This window comes from Chaetodon trifascialis, chromosome 18 (genome assembly GCF_039877785.1).
Source record: "Chaetodon trifascialis isolate fChaTrf1 chromosome 18, fChaTrf1.hap1, whole genome shotgun sequence".
Lineage (NCBI taxonomy): Eukaryota > Metazoa > Chordata > Actinopteri > Chaetodontiformes > Chaetodontidae > Chaetodon > Chaetodon trifascialis.
Window position 1 is genome coordinate 5,980,443 of NC_092073.1, and position 20,069 is coordinate 6,000,511.

The following is a 20,069-nucleotide window of genomic DNA, read 5'->3' on the forward strand; positions in this document are numbered from 1 at the left end:
AGTTAACAGGAATTATGTTCTGCCAACTGTCTCTGCATTCATCAGCAGCTATAACACCGAGCACTTTGTGAATTATGCTGTATTAAACGACTGGTCTTAAAAAAAAATTCTTACTGTTGTAATTCCTGCGTATTCATTAAAGAGTAGTGTTTCAAAATCAATTGAAGCCTTCAACAGTTAACCGATATCACGTTTACGCTGTAAAATCACTTCATACAGCCCTCTGTTATACATATGGCAACAACATATAATTCGAATCAACTCACCAGGGCACCTTGAGCTCCAGGAGCACCAGCCGGCCCAATGTCTCCAGTGTCTCCCTGAGGACACAACAGACAGTTAGTGCTTTTCACCGGACAAGTGGTGTGATGAATGAGTTCCACAGGATGGCATCAGTGTGTGATCATTTTCACTTATTCACAAGAGGACACAACTGAACAAAATACGTGCACCTGCATGTACTTAGATACAGTACAGTATGTATTGTAAGTGTGGTTCTATGACAAATTTTGCCTTGACTTGATGACACCTGAACCATTTCCAATTGCTGATGAAGAGCATGAGGTGCGGTTGAAAGCTCTGAAAAAGCTATTAAGTGAAGTAAGGGCTGGTTGCTGGCATATAGGCAAATGTGATTAATCTGCACATTGTAATACCTTTAAGTCTGTTCTAGGTTAAATTAATGGTTGGTTCTTGCCAGCATTGTCAATCATAAGTGCTGTATAAACTTTCAGGTCCTTTATTTACAGTTGATGCAATGCAAAGACAGATGGGATCATCTGAAATTTAAAACATACTGCATTCATAATGTCCTTACTATTGTTAAAGGCAACAGATTTAACAAGAGCACATTATGCAAAAATATAGCTGTGCAGTGAAGAGGCCATGGTTTATATTCATATACTGCTTACAACATTTGTTCCTTGCATCATATGTTTGTCACACACACGCACACACAGTCGTTTATCTGTGCTACTTGCATCTAAGGGAACTGTGGATTTGGCATGTGGTTAGTTTATCTGTGGCAGTGACACTGACGCATGAACCCCAGCTTGTGTGGCGAGTCCTGTGGTCAGAGATCTCGCAGTAAGCCAGCAAGCTTGTTAAAACAAAAATGAACAGCGACAAACAAACACATTTTAAGCCACAGCACAACATGCAAATAAAGTTTCAACCATCCACAAGACACCAAAATCCACTGCTTGGTTTTCCTCTCAGACCTCTCTGTACTGTTAAATTGTGCTGGTTGAATGTATTACGACACAAGCGGTATGTGAACATGTTCCAGTAGGCACCGCTGTAATACACTGACACTGGCAATGAACATGTGAAACAAGCTGTAAAATATATTGTAGGACATCAAGCCATTCATTTGTAAAGTTACATGATATTCCCTGCACACACCACACATGCAAACACATGTGTACTGTACAACACATGCAAATTCCCTTATTATCTTTAAAAAAGGAAAATCTAATGACCAGAGCGAGTGTGTAAAAAGGAGAACTCCTCTGAAGAACAAAAGTGTTTTTCCTCTCCTCTTTGCCCATCGATATATTGAACGAATAATTACAAGCATCAGTGTGTTTCCACTCATTTTCCCTAGTGAAACATGACTTACAGTAATCAGGGTAACAATTAATTTATAGAGCATTTTTCAAAACATAATGACAACGATGTTTAAAGTAATGGGTTTTAAAAAGGAATTTTAAAGAGGACATGAACCTAACCATGTGAGCCTGAGATCCTCAGACAGCTTAGGGGCCAAGACTTCAAAGATAAGCTTTCAAATAAAAAAAAAAAGATTAAATCTTCAAATCAATTCTAAAACTCAGAGGCAAACAGTGAAGGGCAGCACGGATTAGTGTAGCGTGATTGTACCTCTTAGAGTTTGCTCAAGCCTGCCAGCAGCATTTCACACAAAACCTTTATCAGTCGGGCAAAAGGAAATTAAACACACACATAAATTACAGGCCTGAGACTTAAAATGAAATGACAGACTAGACTGGAGATAACTGATGATGCTGACCGTAGCAGCCATCCCCACAGCAGCCTCAGGTGTCAGGTTTCGCTCAGGGTTGTTCAGGGTCAGCTTGCAGTAAAGAATGCATTCAGATATGACCTGACCTCCTCCTAGCTGAATGCTAGCTGATGAGTGGTTTGCTGTGTATGTTCCATACAAGTACACAACACAAGGTTGCATAACAAAATGGCAGCTGCAGTCCCTTTATGCTACTCACAAAAGCAAAAAAAAACAAACATCTAAATGGTTCTCATTAACATACTAGCATTGTCATTGTAAGAAAGCTTTTAACAAGTTCACTTTTGTTTGTCGTCACACTAAAACTCCACCACTCAACTATTATCCAGTGTCTTTATTGGGTTGCAATCATCCAATGATCATCTTAACTGAAGGACATTTTAGCCACCTTACCTATTATTGTCTTCTCTGCTGTCATTGCAGTGTATGCCACATTACAGCTTTGCCCTCCTCATTCCTACCCCACCACCACCACCACCACCACCACCACCAAGGGATCTCAAATTAGCTGCTATAGGGCTCTGCCCCGGTATATCTAACAGGTCAACACTAAATCCTTGTCTGTAGACTCATAAGGTCAAAATGTAAGCTTTATTATGTACAGAAAAAATTAATAACTCCACATGATCATATAATAAAGAATTCTGTGAATTCTCAACATGGATAAAAACATGATCATGCTCCAACATTTTTAGACGATTATGTAACATAACTAAGAATCGTCAGTGTCTGCATGAATAATCCTCTTGAGTGATTTTAAGTTGACTGGCTCTTGACTCAGTGTTCACCTCTTTGGAGCGGCTCTTGACTTAAACCTGGTCTTCTTCTTAACCTGGATTCATGGTGGTGCTGTGGAATAATTATAGTCCTTGTTCAGTGCTCTGCAGGGTTTCAAGTATTACACCATGACGTTTAAAGCACTTTCTCTTCAAGCTCTCTGTAGACACAGATTACCAGGTCCCACCAACATATATTTTAAGTGCAGATCTCTGCATGTTGGCAGTGAGGAAACAACTGAATTAGCTCTCCACTGCATCTGTTTTCTTTTGAAGTGTCTCGCCGCACTACGCACATAGACCCATAAGAGCAGCAGACCTCATAATTACACAGCCAAGACGCCCACCACGGCCCAATAAATGACAAGATGACATAAATCTCTGAATGTCTAGAACAAGAGAAAATAGACAAGTGCACAAAGACCAGTCTAACACTGTCCTGTAAGTAGACTAATCCCCTACTTTACCCTGCCACATATTGTTTAAGACTGAAGAGACTGTCACTGTTTGACTTGAATGAATTCTGGTGGGGCATCTGAAAGCAAAGTCAATAAAAGATAAAGACAGCGAGCAGAACAATGCAATAACAAAACTGTGTGTATGTATGTCTGACCAGATCCTTTCATAAGAGGATCAAACAAACCCTGGGTTGGGATTGAGTTGCTGGCTTCAGAGAAGGATCTGAAATATGTCAGCAGCTTGCTCACAAGTGAGGGTATGATAGGACACTAGGCCAACATGTCAACAGGTGTAGCATTAGCATTACTGGTGGCACGGTGGACCAAGTGGTAATACTGTCGCCTCACAGCTAGAAGGTCCTGGAAGGTCCCCCCACAGCGAGATTCGAACCTGGGACATTGTAGCTGTGAGGCGACAGCGTTACTACCGTGCCACCTCTTTGTTCCACCATGACCACTCTTTGTATCCCATGAGCAACCAAGAGTCAACAATGACTTATTTTAACTAACATACCAAGTTAGTGTACATAATGCAACTTGTGTCACATACATGGAGTACATAACTTATGTAGGTGACTGAACCCATGTAACTAACATACTTATTTAAACTTTTCCTAATCACGTAGTTTTGTTGCTTAAAGCTAACCAAACCATTTTGCAATGTACGAAAACTGCGACCATGTGTTTTTCCAGTATGTATATGTTGTTTTGGGAGTCAATGCATCCTAATCCTATTCTTTCAGGACATACTGAAAAGGAAAAACAGAAGGCGGGAGAGAGATACAATATGAATTTCTTATCAAGAGAGACAAATGCTGCCAAGATTTAGGTTGATGACAGCACTGTCAGATCAAATGAAGATGCAAGCAGATCAACCCAGTGATAAACAGACTGTGCAAGTGGAGCTACAGTGCATGCAGTTTTTGATTAAGAGGCTTCAGCTAAGAGTGTGTTATTCCACTGGCCCAGTTTACCCAGTTGAATCGCACTGTGAAGCTGATATCAGTTTCCTTTGCCAAGTGGTTGAGCTCTCACCCTTAGAGATGAGGAAAATAAGGAGCTCAGACACCCAGGAGGAGCTCTGAGTGGAAGAGCTGCTTCTTCGTGTCAAAAGCATCCAAGTGATGTGGTTCAGGCATTTGATAAGAATTCCTCCTGACACCTGCCTTTAGAGGTTTTCCAGGCATGTCCAACTGGGAAGAGACCCCTGTAGGGCAGACCCAGAGCATGCTGAAGGGATTACAGGAGGAGCTGGAAGATGTGGCTAGAGAGATGCTTGTCTGAGAAGTCTCTGATGCTGTATGTCCCCCTGCTCATAACTAGGGATATTTGCTGTACATATCTGGAGTTTGCATACAGGGTATGAAGCCATGTCATTCCAAGATGTTGACACATTGAGAAAGTTTTCTGTTGTTCCATCTGACCAGCAAATCATATTCAAGAAAAACAACATAAAAAAGTCAACATGTCCTGGAAGGTCAAGAGGTTGGTTCGCTCAACTGGGTAAAATTACTAGTTTCCACCATGGAAATAGCCCCTATAAAAACAGTTGGAAGCCTTTCCTATGCATTTTGCAGAAGAACGGGGACATTGTTCCCGGAAAGAGATGCCGCCATTTCAATTTTCAAATGCCATTCTTCAATCTCATTCCCCTCCACTTTAGCGGGTGGAGTCAAATAAAACCAAAGCTAAAACCTGTGTGAAAGATTATACATATGTTTTGACTCAGCAAAATAACAGTTATTAGAAATGAACAAGGCATAGCTTTAGGTCAGGCAGAGCACTGAACACGCACTCACATTACTTGACGGGCAGCAGCCACTTCATTGGCTGTTTGACTACCTGCTAAATAGTAACGTCCAATCATATTGATGCAGGTGCATAAGGCAGCCATTGTAAACCCTCTAAATCAGTGGTTCCCAACCTTTTTTCCTTGAAGCCCCCCTTGCTTGTGTCCAAGACAAGCCAGCCCCCCCCCCCCATCCCCAACTGGGACCTGCATACAAGCACTAAAAGAATAAAGTGATTAATAACAAACTTTTATTTGCAAAAATAAAAGGTCAAAAGTAATAAATAGCTTAATGAATTTAAATGTGGACCAAAAATCCATCCATTATACAGAGTTTTGATTATCCAATTGGGTGTGTTTTTTGGATTTTACAAATTTAATGTGCACAAATATAATTTTGGTAACCTCACAACCTCAGCGCAGACAAAATTGTGTGCACCCCCTGTGACCTCTGGCACCCCCCTCTGTGGGGCGTGGACCCCAGGTTGGGAACCACTGCTCTAAATAATACTCTGCTGCAGCTTCCTATACAAGCCCTTCCTCATTATGCACTAATCTTTTAGTATCATTCATTTAACTAACTAACTCCTCAAAGACCAGAAAGAGCCTTCTCCACCAAGTCTAACTCTCTGACATATGCAACAAACAGTCAATGTGTTGACACGTGTCTGTGACTGAAAGTCAAATTTGAAGAAAAAGTCAACATACTATATAGACCACATAATTCCACCCCCATACTTTGTGTACCATGTTCCTTTCCTCCTCCATAGAACCTTTAGAAAACCCGCCAACTGCTACAAGACCAACTGTCCACCCTCCATAACGAAAATAGAAGAAAGAAAGCAGACTGTCAACAAGTGCAAACTTGGCTGATTAATTCTAACCCCAAATGATGTCACTAGTCCAGGAAGCATGTCATGACTGTGCAACGGCAATTTAGCTGTGTGTGTATTGGGGTGGGCCATCAGTACATGTCAAGGGATGTGCCTCATTTGCCTCACTCTGAGCCTTTACATGAGTAAAACAGCACCTAATGTGCCTCCATAATCACCATGATTAATCACCTCATTAAATAGCTTAATGTGTGATAATACAGCTATTACATCTCCTCAGTATAATTTATTGTTCTGGAGGTATTTCATTCACTTGTGAAACGAGAGTGATTGTTTTTGGCCATCCAGGGTTCAAAAGGCCTGTTCATTGTCTACATAGAAAAACAGACAGAAAGTTCTTTAATTTTAGTTGTACATGAATCTGTCCTGGTTGAATCAACAGTATGAAATAGTTACGATTGTGTTTGGATATAATATCTGGTTGTTAGATGTGTTTCTGACTATGACTGTTGAGGTGCATTAGCTTTAAATTCCTTTGTGTGCACTAGTAATGCAGTCAGCAGTTAAATCAGGCATCTCTTTTCTTTTTTAAAAAGATTTGATTTTTCAGATTTATTCATCTAACTCTTACTTTATGCTTTCTGCAGATTTTCTTTGGAAATTGACTACCTAAGTACTCATAAACTCACCTCAAGCAGCTAAACTCAACGTGAAAAACCATCTTCAAACTTTGCCTGCATCCTCTATAAACAGTACCAGGAAACTTTCGGAAATTAATAGGAAACTGCCGACTTGTAAATAAAGCGTTACTGTTTTATTTCCCAACATGGCATGTTTTAAATCCTTGTCCATGCTGCCAACAACTAAATTTTAGCGAAGAAATACTAAATCCTTTATCTATTTGCTTTGTGGCCTTATAAGCAGTCATACTGAAATGTCATTATTCTAAAAATACTGGAATCAGCCATTGTTTGAGTGTAGAATGTAAACTGACCTGAGGTTGCTAAAACCCCCAAATCCCCATTAAAATACAGAGGTTTTAGGCCATATAGCAAACCCACAACCTAATTTACTGCCACCTAGCAAAGAATCTTTATGTGGTTGTACCACCATTAAAACTGTTCTGACAGAATGAGTTTTTCTTTACAGACATACTGCAGGGCACCAAAGTCAGATATTAATTAATTAACTTATTAAAATGAATCATTAGTTAATTTAAAAAACATATCTTCATGAATCTCTCTTTCTTGTATGATAATTAAATACCAAATTGCATGATATAAAAACTTTAAATAAAATATCCTGCTTTTCTCTGCTGGTCTACTAAAAACACACACTGACATGCTCACTGAAGTGCTCCCTCCTTCCAAATAAACATGTTTTATTCACAGTTTTCTTATCTGTTGCTAAAGATGGCATTCAGTTTATTAATTTGTTTTCCACATCAGTAGTTTCCTTCAGCCATGTGACCCCTCGGGGGTTCTGTGCATCTGCACTTGTGGTAAGCAACTGATGATTTGGAGGTCTAACAGCCTGCAGGATGAAGAAGCTGTAACTTCCACATGTAGTTAGGAGGTCTCTGAACTTGCAGCTAAATTACAAGCACGGGGGTTAAAAATAGATCCAGTGGCTTCCCTCTGATTTGTAGAAGGGCTCTATTGTCATATGTTTGCTTATTGAATTTGATTTAAAGCATAATGTTGCTTTGGTTACTGTTGAATCTCTTTTGTCTTGTTTTTTCAGAAGAACAGAAAATTCCCATTTTAAACACAAAACTATGTTTCCAAATGTTAACCCTAACCCTAACAGGTAACACTTTTACTATTAGTAATTAAAGGGGAGGAATGTGTGGCATATAGTATCTTAATCTCTCCGAGACACGAATACCTCACACAGCTGCGTCTGAAAATCCATAATTTTGGGTGTAGAAAACTCTGATAATAAGAGACCTGCATCTCCCACAAAGCTGATCATTTCCAACTCGTTTCACTTGAGTGTGAAACATCAAATCCCAAATTGTTTGAAGGATGATGTTCATGTTGCTGAGAGAGAGTTTTATGTGTGCTGTGTGTGTGGGAGTGCGTGATTAAAGACCCTGCTGACAGCCTTAAGCCTTGTACAGTATAGGCCTCATTAACATTCAATGGAGCTGTCATGGATGGGTGGACAGAAATTCTTTACAGTTGATGTTTCCTCAGGCGGCGACCACACTGGGAGCTAATTTGGTTTGACACAAATCACATCTGGATTTCTTTCTTACAACTTTACTATCGCTGGGTGTTCAGTCTCACGGCAGTTGTATGGGAACTGGTGTAATGTCGGGCTTATAATACAGCAGGATTTACAGGCCATATTCAGATGAGACCATTTCCACAACACTGTCACAAGATATCTGTACTTTAAAAATAACACTCTAATAGCATGGCTGTTGTCAGGATATTGGAAATCTAAGCTGTGAGTCCAATGTTTCCCAGTGAACCCCATCTTCCTTAAAAAATGTTATTGTCTGCAAATGCACAATGCATAATGGCCTGATGGTGTTTCAAGGGATAGGCCTTAAAAAGATCCACCATGTGGTAACTGCAGACTGTAAACTCCTCCTCAGCTCATCAAAATCCCATATTCCCAGAAACAATACCGAGGACATGACCTCACAATCGTACTGTAGCCGTTACACTGGCGCTGTGATAGGCTAGGTGGTTGAGATGTGGTTGAAGCAAGTGGACATATGAGTTTAAATCATTTGTCACACCACACATGTGGAGACTTTTTTGTCCTTTTTACTGAAGAGGCTTGGACCCCAATCTCTAACAGCTTGTTTCTGGCCTTGATAGTACCAAGAGATATTGGATTTATATTAAGAAGATCATAAGAAAAGGCTCCTTTGACTCACTTCATACTTAAGAAAAATGAATCATTTGTTGCAACACAAAACAACTCCACAGTCACCAAGGAATTCATTTCATTTAAGCTGGGATCACTCTAGTTATGAGAAGACAGAACACAGCTGAATTTACCTTTGCGGGACCCTGTTGTTTTTACAAAGTACCAGAACAGTCAGTACTGAAACAGAGTCAGATCACCACCGGACAACCGAACAACCTGACAAATGCTCCTGTTCTTAAGCACAGCAGTGGAAGTCTTTAACCACAGCTGATTGTTCAGCATGTTTCTCTCTGATCAAGCCGTGTGTGATATTTCCGTCTGTTTGAAATAAAAAAAAAAAAATGATTCCACCTCACAGACGCCTGAGAAATACATGACCACTTTGCTCAGTTGATTGCTTGTACTGGAGCTGAATTGAAACCTTGTTAGACCAGTGAAGCTCTCTGCTCACCTGTGCTGTATTTATCTTCAGACTGCTCCAAAATAAACATCCTTGTTAGACTTCAACCAATATGAGAGAAAAACTAACACATGTACCCAAAATACTTCAAATAAGTGCAGCCAAAATACTTTATATGTTGGCTTTGGTGATTCCCAACCGGCCAGCAGGGGGAAATTTGGAACACTGGATCTCATGCCATATGATTTGCATTGTGTCAAGAGAGAGATCAGTGTGGGAATAAATATCTCTGTGATTAAAATGTCTAATCCAACCAGGCATGAAATGTCTGCTGTCAATCTAAAACTGAATGTATGTCAATAACAACACAATTTAACAGATAAAGCCAGTTTTCTCCATTAACTCGCAGTTAAAGGCCCTTCATCTGACAGATCGAAGCCTCCAGTCTGAAGACAATAGGCAAAAGTCTGCATTTAGACTCTGCCCTTTTGACCACGACATTACAATCAATAAGCAATTAGTACAGCACATGCTGCTGTGTTCTGTTCCTGTTTATCATTAGGACGTTAAATGTTCCCTGACATTGCAGAAAGAAATTCTGTTTGTTGGTCTTATGGCATGTGTGTTCCAGGAACTTGCGATAAGTTAAACATCTGGCAGTCCAGCCAGTCCTATATGCACTTTTCACCTGCTGCGACAATGTCAGCGTGGCAAATAGGAAGTAGGGAACAGTCCATTGCCCTGTGCAAGATTCTTTCAATATGCCTAACCATCCTTGCATGGTCATCTTTTAACATTAGCATGTTAGTATTACCACATACATATATGAGTGATTTACTGAGACATTCCCCCGTTTAAAACAATGTACACCCTTGTACATTTGGTTTGCAGTTCACTGCAGTTTGTGTTTTAAAGAAATAACTTAACAGTGAGCTGCTTACTGTCTTTCCTAAACACACACACTCCCACTACCACCACCACCACCACCACCACCACCACCCAAAACATCCACACATGGGCACCAACTGTGTGCTGTTTCAGAGCCCTGTGTACCACCACCCTCCAGTTAGTGTAGAGCACTTCCAGATTATTGGGGAAAGTAGTTTATTGTGATAACAGGAAGAGTCCCAAATTACTGAGCAGGGTGGCTGTGAGTCAAACTGGGAGAACACTCAAAGGAGTTCACAGAGGACTCAAAATAGCATGGCACACTTGTAGCTGGTGGGCGTGCTCACATGCTTGCAGATGTGTGCATGTGCTGTTTCAGTTAGCCACTTGTTCTTTTCAAGTTAAAAGGGAACATCCCGTATTCAGTATGTATGTATGGAGCCTGTGCTCCAGCAGTAGTGTTAATTCCATTAACTGACACGTGTGGAGAGTGTTGTCAGATGTACTGTATGATTTTACATGCATGCAAGTCTGTTTGATAGTCTTACATCCACATGGGAAAAGATGTTGACTGAGAGATTGTTTGTTTCACTTTCATGCTGGAAGCTGCTCACTTTCCTTCTGTGGTACCAATGTAAAACAAAAGTTGGATATCTCATAGACTCAAGGTGCTACAATTTGTACTTGGCACCATCATGGCTTTAAACCTCCTCAAGGTGGCGAGAGAAAAGATTTGACGGCTACATTACACAGTGCAGTCAGGCATCAAGGCTGGAACTTTTCTCATTTAGAATCATTTGTGCTGTGTAATTGCTTCATTGTGAAGCAGCTGAAGCACTGGAGTGCACATTTTCTTGCAGACATGTCACGTGACAAAATGCTTTTAAAGACCAGTACCAGGATTTCTGCTTGTTGTATCTCCTCCTAAAGGAAATCTTAACGCTCCACCACACAGTACAATGATTTTTAAAGGTGTGCTCTGACAGAATATGAACATGTGTAAAGCTGTTTTACTCCCTGTTCAAGGTGAATAAACCTTCACAGTCCAGCAGTCAAATTCACATTCACTTTCCATCTGAACACACCCTTAGACAATAGTGTGTTTCCATCATTGCCAGCCAGGTCTTATCACCCAGCATCAGTGCTGGCTGTCACTAATACTGTGTCTAAATGAGAGAAAATCAAATCCCAGCAGCCAGGTTAAAACATCTGGTGGAGAGAAAGCACTGACCTTGGGTCCCACTGGTCCAACCAGTCCGCCAGGGCCTGGTAGTCCCGGCTCCCCCTGGTTGGACAATAAACACACTCTGAGATGCAAAGTGGAGGATCAGCAGCCAAATTCAACACTATTACAGTAATTATCTGTTCCACTTCAAACACTGCTAACACTGCTGTGACAGGAGGAAATCCCAAAGACACACACACGTACAGAGGAAGCCAAACCTCCAGAATTAGACAACAGTTCTCTTTACTTCAGTTTATAGTGTTTATTGTACACCTGGCTTTATGTGCTTATGTTGTTACATCTTATTTTCACAAACTGATGCTTCAGATTTCATGCTTTCACATCCTGTAACTGTCCGTTAAGCTGGTTTAATGCATGTTGTAGACACACCATTGATGAACAGAACTGGATCTTACCATTAGTCCAGCTTCTCCTGGTGGTCCCGGCTCACCTCTCTCACCTGGAAGACCCTGCATACAAAGACATCTACTAATGTTTTGTAGTTTCATCATTTTTATAGTAAATCAGTAATTACTGTTTTTCAATTTTTTTTTAAACTCAACTCATCACCACAAACCCATAATTATAGTGTTAAAATCAGAGTCGGTTTCACATTAATATCCAATGTGGCATTGCTTAACATTAAATAAAATCAAATTAGATCAAATAAGATAGAAATAATGACTGTTTTATAGCAAATTTTCAGTGAAAGAAATTGGCGCCATATATCGGTTTACTCTTCATTATGATATTTTGCTGGAAGGACAGATGCTCTTTGAAGACCACTCCAGTTTCTTATCTTAATGTCTAGTTGTCTTGGTAGACATGGTGTGGTGTGTAAAAAAGGTCTAGCCCTCAAGGAAGATTTCTTATCAAAAGAAATGCCGATCATTTCATCGTTGGAACAAGATGATCACAGTGAATACTCTGTATGTCTGTGGTGAAATAAACCTACATATTAGGTCACTACTTCTAGCCACCAGCAGTAGTGCTAAAAAAAAGTTCAAAGTCCCTATGTAGACATGAAGACTGCCCTGAAATTGGGGTGTGGTATGGCATCCAGGATTTCCACCTTCACCACTGTATAGGCATATATATGGATATATACATGGAGATATATGGAAATATTCATTTGACCGTATTTGTTGTCCAGAAAAATGCTGTCCCAAATTCATGAGTAAGACCATCATCAGATCCAACAAAGATAGACAAGTGGCAACTGGGTTGCACAATATGAACTTATTCAGCACTATTTAAATTGTAAGAAAACACAACTACAATAAGAAATGTCAGTGTATTAGTCACGTTTGCACGGGCTGCCTTTAACAAAGAATTAAGAGAGCAAGAACTGCAACAAAAAGCATTTTCCCAATAGACCACCAATATAAGAAAAAAGAATGCCCTTAAGACTGTTGCCATCATAGTCTCACCTTGGGTCCTGGGGGTCCTGGTTCTCCTGATAAGCCTGGTTCTCCAATGTCTCCCTGAGCAGTAGCAGAACAATCAGGTACTATCAGTAATGGAAGCCAATTAGAAAAGTCACAGCTCTAACACAAATGCTTCTTTAAAGACTTACCATGTTCCCCTTTAGACCAGGCTCCCCTCTTGGTCCTGCTGGGCCACTTTCACCCTAACAGTATGCAATCGAAGTCAGAAACTCTATCCCTTAGATAAATAAACAGTATGAAGCATTTTAAAAGTGCATTGTGTGGCTTAAAATAGTGTCTATGCAAGTTTGAAGCTGGCCATAAAGTATAGAGTATTTTCATTTAATGACTAAACCTTTCCATAACTTGAGTCAGGTCAGCAAAAGCTTGGTGACTACAGGTCAAAACATAGGGTACAAAATACAGATACAGATGGAAAATACAGATGGTTCTGGTAACCTGAGAGATGTGGTAGATATAGGAGATTATCGACACATTGATAAATGGTGCCGGCCATATTATGAAACACCTTAAAAGTAATTAGAAGGATCTTAAATTCAATCCCAAACGTAACAGGATGCTAATGTTGTAATTTCCTAACTGTGTGTAAAACTGGTTTAGATTTGATTTCATGAACGTGAGGAAAACTATCACATCCTATGTCCCTCAATGCACTTCCTCAGACCATCTCATAAAATACTGTGCTCCATGGCATGGAAAGCTGTGCTTAATTCAAGAACTAAAATGTCATTTTGCCATGATAGGACCACAACCTTGATGTATGTTCTGCTCTGGAGAGCTGTCATTTTGCTGTAACTTTGAGGGAAAACAGACATTTGTCTAATATGTTTTCCTCCAAAAATGTCAAGAGTTGGTCGACTACAACTTTTGCTTGAGCCCTGATTCAAGCTGACATAAACTTAATTAACTGGATAATTTGTTCCTGCTGTTGAATCCAAGTAGAAACTGTGACTTGAATTGTGGCTATTCAAGTGTGTTATAATGCAACAGATTTCTTTACCTTCATCCCTGGCAATCCAAGAGGCCCGGCTTCCCCTGGTGTCCCATCTTTACCCTGGCAACAGAGACAACATAAGAGGATTCTACCATGTGCAGACAACATGTAATCTAAAGACATATGTAGAGGTGAAAAGGAAGAAAGTGATGAACAAACTGATTAGAACTTACAGGCTTACCATCAGGTCCTGGTGGTCCTTCCCTCCCTTTCTCCCCTCGGAAACCCTGCAGTACCCCATCACAACACACAGAAACATTTTTCTCTTGACAAAGTGCATACAAAGCGTATTGTGTCTGACAACCTACAGCCAGGGTGGTAAACTAACTTTTCAAAATGTGAACATCAACTGGTTGCTGACAGATATGTTCAAATTCACCAGCCTCTCAATAGTAAATCATTTTGTGTCTGAAATCTACCAGCCCTTTTCATATTTTACCAACATACCAACACAAAATTACTGAGCTGCAAAGCAATGACGAGCTCAAAGCAAGGTACACAGAACTCCCTCCACTCGAGTTCTAGAAACTGAATGTCTTTCCTGAGGATTTTCCCAGTCTGAGCAGACCTGCACTGAAGTTTGCATCTCAGCTTGGAACAGTTTATTACTATAAGTAGTTCTTTACAAAACTGACTCTTGCAGACTCACTTCTGCTCAAGACTGACTGATTGACCCAAACCTGGAAAACCAGCTGTGAGTAGCGTCATCATCATCATCATCACTACCATCTGACATCAGTCTTATTGGGACGAGGCAGTTCCAGTCAGTGCAGTGGTTAGTGTGATATATGTGTTAGATAATTTATGGCACTCAAAGCATGATTAAAAAAATAATAATAAATGGTCCTTAGTAGCAAAAAGGTTGCCATCCCTGCCTTAAAAGACAGTATCAGCAAAATCTGTACTGTGTATTGACTTTAGCAGTGGTGCATTATAAGGAACTGTATGTTATTTATGTCTTCTTAAAGCACAGCTTTACAAACTACCAATTACTTCACAGTTGAAGAAGCTGAACTGCAGCAACATTACCCGAGAGATAAATCTAGTTTGATTAACTGAAGTAGTTCAAGTTACTTTGTAAAAAATTGACTGTGTATGTGCTATGAAAATATAATACAAAAAGTCACATGCCAGCAAAAAACCCAACTTTTTTACAAATTGAGTCTATGCCCTGCATATGTCTATGCCTTCTTGTTCATAGATCGCACATAGAAAATAAATCGATAAATACGTATTTATCGATTTACTACTACACTATTCATGGGAAATGGTCATGGTCCATTAGCCAGACACCCGCCTTCCAGAGATTAGAGTCCAGGTGGGGATATTACACTAAGCAGGATTACTCAGCCACATAACTACTAAAAAAAAACATGCAACAGCTTCTCTGAACATTTGTTAATAAATAGCAGCAATCCACTATTTACAACAAATAGATTCAACAACTGCATTGCCTGGGCAAGCCTTCACAGCGGTCAGGATGAAAGAAACATGGGCAGGGCTGGTCAAGGGAGATTCGATTACAGTGGAGCAGAAATTATAAAATTAAACACAATGATAATAATAATTCCTCTCCTTTTATGTCCCAAATGAAAAATACAACTGGTTGTCATCACTGCACAGACCATATGAGATGATGCCAAAATTACTGATGGTCTGTCTTTGTGACAGCATGTGCATGGAAAATAAAATGGGTCCCAAGACTGATCCATGGCAGACACCACATAGCAAAGCAGCAGTGTCTGAAACAAGTGCACCTACAGAGACTGAAAAAGCCCTGTCTTTGTGAACTCCTCCAATGCAGTAGAGTCTTTCTAAATGAGTTTAGAAATAAGCCTGCGGGTCTGTGGCAGGGAGGGGTCCAGATTTGGTTTGTGATAAAGCAGAGCGGTTTATACTATTGACCATGCAGGGGCTGATGAAGTTGAAACTTTTAAAGACAGACAGGTTAATCGAACATGTAGTGGGCTCGAGGAGGGTTTTATTGGTATATGCAATATGATCTGTGGGCACAGGACAAAGGGAGTCCAACATGGATAATTTGGGGAACGAGGAATGAATGACTGGCCAAGGTTGAGATGTTTGCACTAACAAACCTTATCTATAAAATAGTTACAAAAGTTATTGCAGTCACTCTTAGAGGAGATTATTAAGTTGTGAGTGCTAGGAGAAACAATATAGTTTACAGTATCAAACAGAACAGATTAGAGAAGGAAGAAGATCTGTCAGCCTTCACCATGTCTTTAGTTCTCTGTGATGCAGTCTGTGTACTTCCAGCTTTGTGGCTTTCCATGAGTGCTCAGTCATACAACATTTACATCTCAAACTCTGGATGAATTCATTCATGCATGAGGGTGGAGATCTATCCCTGTTGGACGACAGGTGCTGTACACTAATTGTAGATTGGTGCGTAAAGGGCCTGGTCTGGCCTGGTATAAAATGTCCTTTGAGTCCTACAGGATGAAGCAATCTGTGTGTGTGCATTGCTATGCTTGCTTGCGTGTGTGTGTGTGTGTGTGTGTGTGTGTGTGTGTGTGTGTGTGTGTGTGTGTGTGTGTGTGTGTGTGTGTGTGTGTGTGTGTGTGTGTGTGTGTGTGTGTGTCTGTTACCATGGGTCCTGGCAGGCCACGCTGCCCTGGTGGTCCTACCACACAGTTGCAATCTTCTTCTTCCTCTTCTTCTTCCACTGTGGCTGTTCGATTCAGAGGACACTGAGGAAACACGAACACGCTAATGTCTGCAATACAAAACAGCCTCAAAGCTTGCTCATTTGGTGGAAAAGACAAGTGATGTTTAGGTATTTAATAGCTTAATTTTTACATGAAGGATTAGCTTAAAAAAGTTTGCGTAGAAGATGTCTTAGGGACATAGCCAGTGATTTCCACTGTGCTATTTAATTAACAGCAAGCTCATCACCTTTGTATTACCCCAGTGGCTAAAGGACGGAAACTGCACTTACCCTTTCATCATTCTGGGTAGCATGAGAGAGAAGACAAGAGGACAAATAATGGTTATTATCATGGTAGCCTCACACGTGCAGCCACATACAGAAGTACAAAATGTGACCTTTGCAATGGAGATTACAGGAGATAGAGGCAAGAGCGGAGGTCTTACCACAGAGTAGATCTCACAAGCTGTTTCTCTCTCACTCTGATGAGGATCACAGTACAGACGCAGCTTCTGAATCTCCACCTGAAGAAAGGGAGAATAAAGATGAAAATGTACTGAGGAAAATGGGAAACTTTGTTTGGGAGAAAGGTATTAAATCTGTGACAAGCCCCACAAAGGAGTTGAAAAATAAAATGAGCTACTTAAAAAATATCAATTAAGTTTTATTTTCTTTTACCAATGTATTCCATCTAAAATGAATAGTCACAGTCTATTGATGTATTCAGTTACATTTTTGATTTGTATGATGACCGTTTACTATATTCTTCAATGTTAAATAAAATGAATAAAGAGAAGCAAAAAGAGACAAGACAAAGTGAAATAAATAATAATAGTGAAATACTTTGAGCAGCATTTCTGAATGGTGCTATATAAATATCATTTTATGAGTAGAAGTAGGAATATATTTGTATATTTATATTTGTGGCTGCCTCTATTAGTATGCATTTGACTCAGTTTTCACAAATCAGCTAATATTTTTCTTTCATGAGCCAGACACAGGGATCTCCTGCACTTGTCAAAATGTATTAAGAGACGTTCTTTGGTTTTTAAGGCATTATTACTTACAGGCACAGTTACATCTGTTCCCTGCCTCTTAGCCAACTGTGTCTCCCCATTGATGTAAATGGGCTCCACCGGTTCCAGTATGACTTCCTGGATCAGTTGATCATCGAGGAAACACGTGAGTTGGTGTGGTCTCACCAAGAGTTTGAGCTGATGCCACTTTCCATCATACAGAGCCTGAGAGAAGGCAAAAGTGAATTTTAGAAATAGTGCAAGATTATTTCAAATATAAAGATACATTTAATGAGAGTTTGTTCATAATGAGAAGCAGGTGAAATGACACTGCTGAAGCTTTGAGTGACGATCAAAACGGAATGTGAAAACAATTATTAAATTGTCAAATTTTCTTGTGTTCCTTAAATTCTCCTTAAAGGGTTAGGGCCAGTGAGGTATTAAGACCAAACTCCTTCCTCTTTCCATCAAAATCTTTTGCTTAACAGCTCAAACCATCCAGAGAGAGAGAGAAACAGAGCAGCTATTATTTCAAGGGGACTCAGCCACAGAAATCCTTTCCAAATGACAAATCATAGGCTTCTACCTTGTGCCACATCAAACCAAATCAAATCAAACATGTGCAAACACAAATTGAACATAATTACAACGCTGCTCACTGCTCTGCTCTACAGTCTAGGTGTGTGTAAGGATGGAGGGTGGTGGGTGCCTTTTGGAAAAACAACCTGGCATGTCCAACTGGATGTATTATTACCTTGTGCTGCCATGGAAACAGAGGCATCTGCTCCAAGAACTACACATCCACCAACTAGTTTCCACTGGGGAAATACAGTGGTTTAAAGTAGGAAATGTTTTCTCTTAGGCTTCCTCCATCACATTACATCTTCTCTGGCTCAGCTGTCTATTGACCTGAACAGGGGACGATGTTTAAATAACTGTTGGTTTGGCTCTCTGCAAGTCATCCCAGTCAGGTTCATTCACAGCAACCAACACTGAGGGAAACCTGAGACTGAGAGGGGACGGAGTGCACTCTCAGTCTCACAATATGTTCTTTCAGCACAACACAGCAGCCACTTTATATTTACCAATATAAACTCTCATGATATTTATTATTCATATGATTTATGAAGCAACTTTAAGATGCTTACCATTGTGAAACTGCCATTAATGGTGCAAGTTTAAGCAGCTGCATTAACTAGCTATTCTTAAAGCTGATTCAAGTGACTTTTGGCCACTAGAGGGCAGGGCAGAAAGACTCTCATTGCAATGAGCTCTGTTATACTGTCTCAACTTATTAAGGTATCGATAAGTTGATGTTAGCTGATATGTTATGATACATAGCTTTTGTTCAGATTCATACGTGCTAGATGCTGTCTATACATTTCAAGCAACACTAGAAAAAGACCAAAAGTAAAGAAAACAAATTCAAGTCATTTTTAAAATCTCATCTTCAGACTTTCATGTCATCAACAAAATGCATAAATTACTAAAGAGACCATGTGGGGATGTTGCAATTATGTGGTATGCATCTTAACCACTCGGCTAGCAGACATCCCAGACCTGAAAATTGTAATACCAGAGAAGAATCCCAGTTCTGAATGAATGAGATTCAGGGGCATACTTTTTTTCATATGCATGTCATTAATTTTGGTTTCCTGCAATAAAGATTGTGTCCATGAAAAGAGGCAAGAAGAAATAACATTTCACAATAATGAGCTACATTAAATTTAGTTACTTAGTTATTAAAATTACTTGTTAATTCATTTGTTTTTTCTGTATTTATTCATGTTGCTATTTTTCATTACATCTCATTTATTTATTTTGATGAGTGCAAGTAGCCTTAGCCCGCCTTAATTTAAATTAATCCTAATACCAACCTGAAAGCCTGTTTTTAATATGACTCTCTGCTCCTTTTCTGTTATGCTGGTGGTGGTGAAGATGACAGTGTTGTCTTTCCCACTTAGTGTCACTGCAGCTTGGATCTCCTTATCCTTAGACAACACCCTCCAAAGGTCAAAGGTCAGCTCGCTAGAGGACCCCTTTAGTCGCAGTGTGGCTACGAACACATAGGATGGAGGCAGGCCCTCTGGGAAAATCTCCCTGGTATAAGGATGAAGACAATGGTTGATAAAATGAAATGCACAAAATGTGAAGAGTAATAGATTTTGAATGTTCTACCTGGTATTCTCAGTGATGTCTGTGGAGTCAGTCAGAGCGTAGGCTGTCTCAGAAGTCAGAGAGCCAGGGATCTTTTTGGCTTTTTTATGAATGTTCATGCCCAACATCAGCTCAAAGCCTTTCTCGTCACGAGATGCCACCGGGATTCGTGTTGGACACACAGACTCTAGAAAGGAATCAGGTCATTTAGACACACAGCTAAATTGACCTCTAAATACAAAAGGAAGAGAAATCTGTTCAATTTGGGGGGCAACTGTGTTACTTGGTGGTGCATTAATTTGCATTTTTGTAGACAACACAAGGCAATTGAATTCAATATTTTGTTTCAAAAGTGCAAATGGAATTCACTGGATCTCATACAACAATACTGTACAATATGTCCATTGTTTCCAGGAAAAGCACAAGGACAGGTTATAAGAGTAACAATGGCTCAGTTCAACAGTAAGCCATAGTGTACAAAACAAAGCAA

At 40.0% G+C, this 20,069-nt stretch overlaps 1 protein-coding gene across 1 annotated transcript in view; it reads right to left on the reverse strand.

Moving 5' to 3' along the window:
- Positions 1-20,069, reverse strand: part of LOC139346818 (collagen alpha-1(XXI) chain) — a 64,180-nt gene that overhangs the window by 32,686 nt on the left and 11,425 nt on the right. The window contains exons 7-19 of the mRNA XM_070986126.1: positions 19,601-19,766; positions 19,300-19,522; positions 17,474-17,647; positions 16,853-16,930; positions 16,698-16,709; positions 16,348-16,449; positions 13,912-13,965; positions 13,745-13,798; positions 12,873-12,926; positions 12,727-12,780; positions 11,713-11,766; positions 11,303-11,356; positions 267-320 (exon numbers count right to left, since the gene is read on the reverse strand). Of these exons, the coding sequence (XP_070842227.1) occupies positions 267-320; positions 11,303-11,356; positions 11,713-11,766; positions 12,727-12,780; positions 12,873-12,926; positions 13,745-13,798; positions 13,912-13,965; positions 16,348-16,449; positions 16,698-16,709; positions 16,853-16,930; positions 17,474-17,647; positions 19,300-19,522; positions 19,601-19,766 (1,133 nt within the window). The remainder of the gene's footprint in view (positions 1-266; positions 321-11,302; positions 11,357-11,712; positions 11,767-12,726; positions 12,781-12,872; positions 12,927-13,744; positions 13,799-13,911; positions 13,966-16,347; positions 16,450-16,697; positions 16,710-16,852; positions 16,931-17,473; positions 17,648-19,299; positions 19,523-19,600; positions 19,767-20,069) is intronic.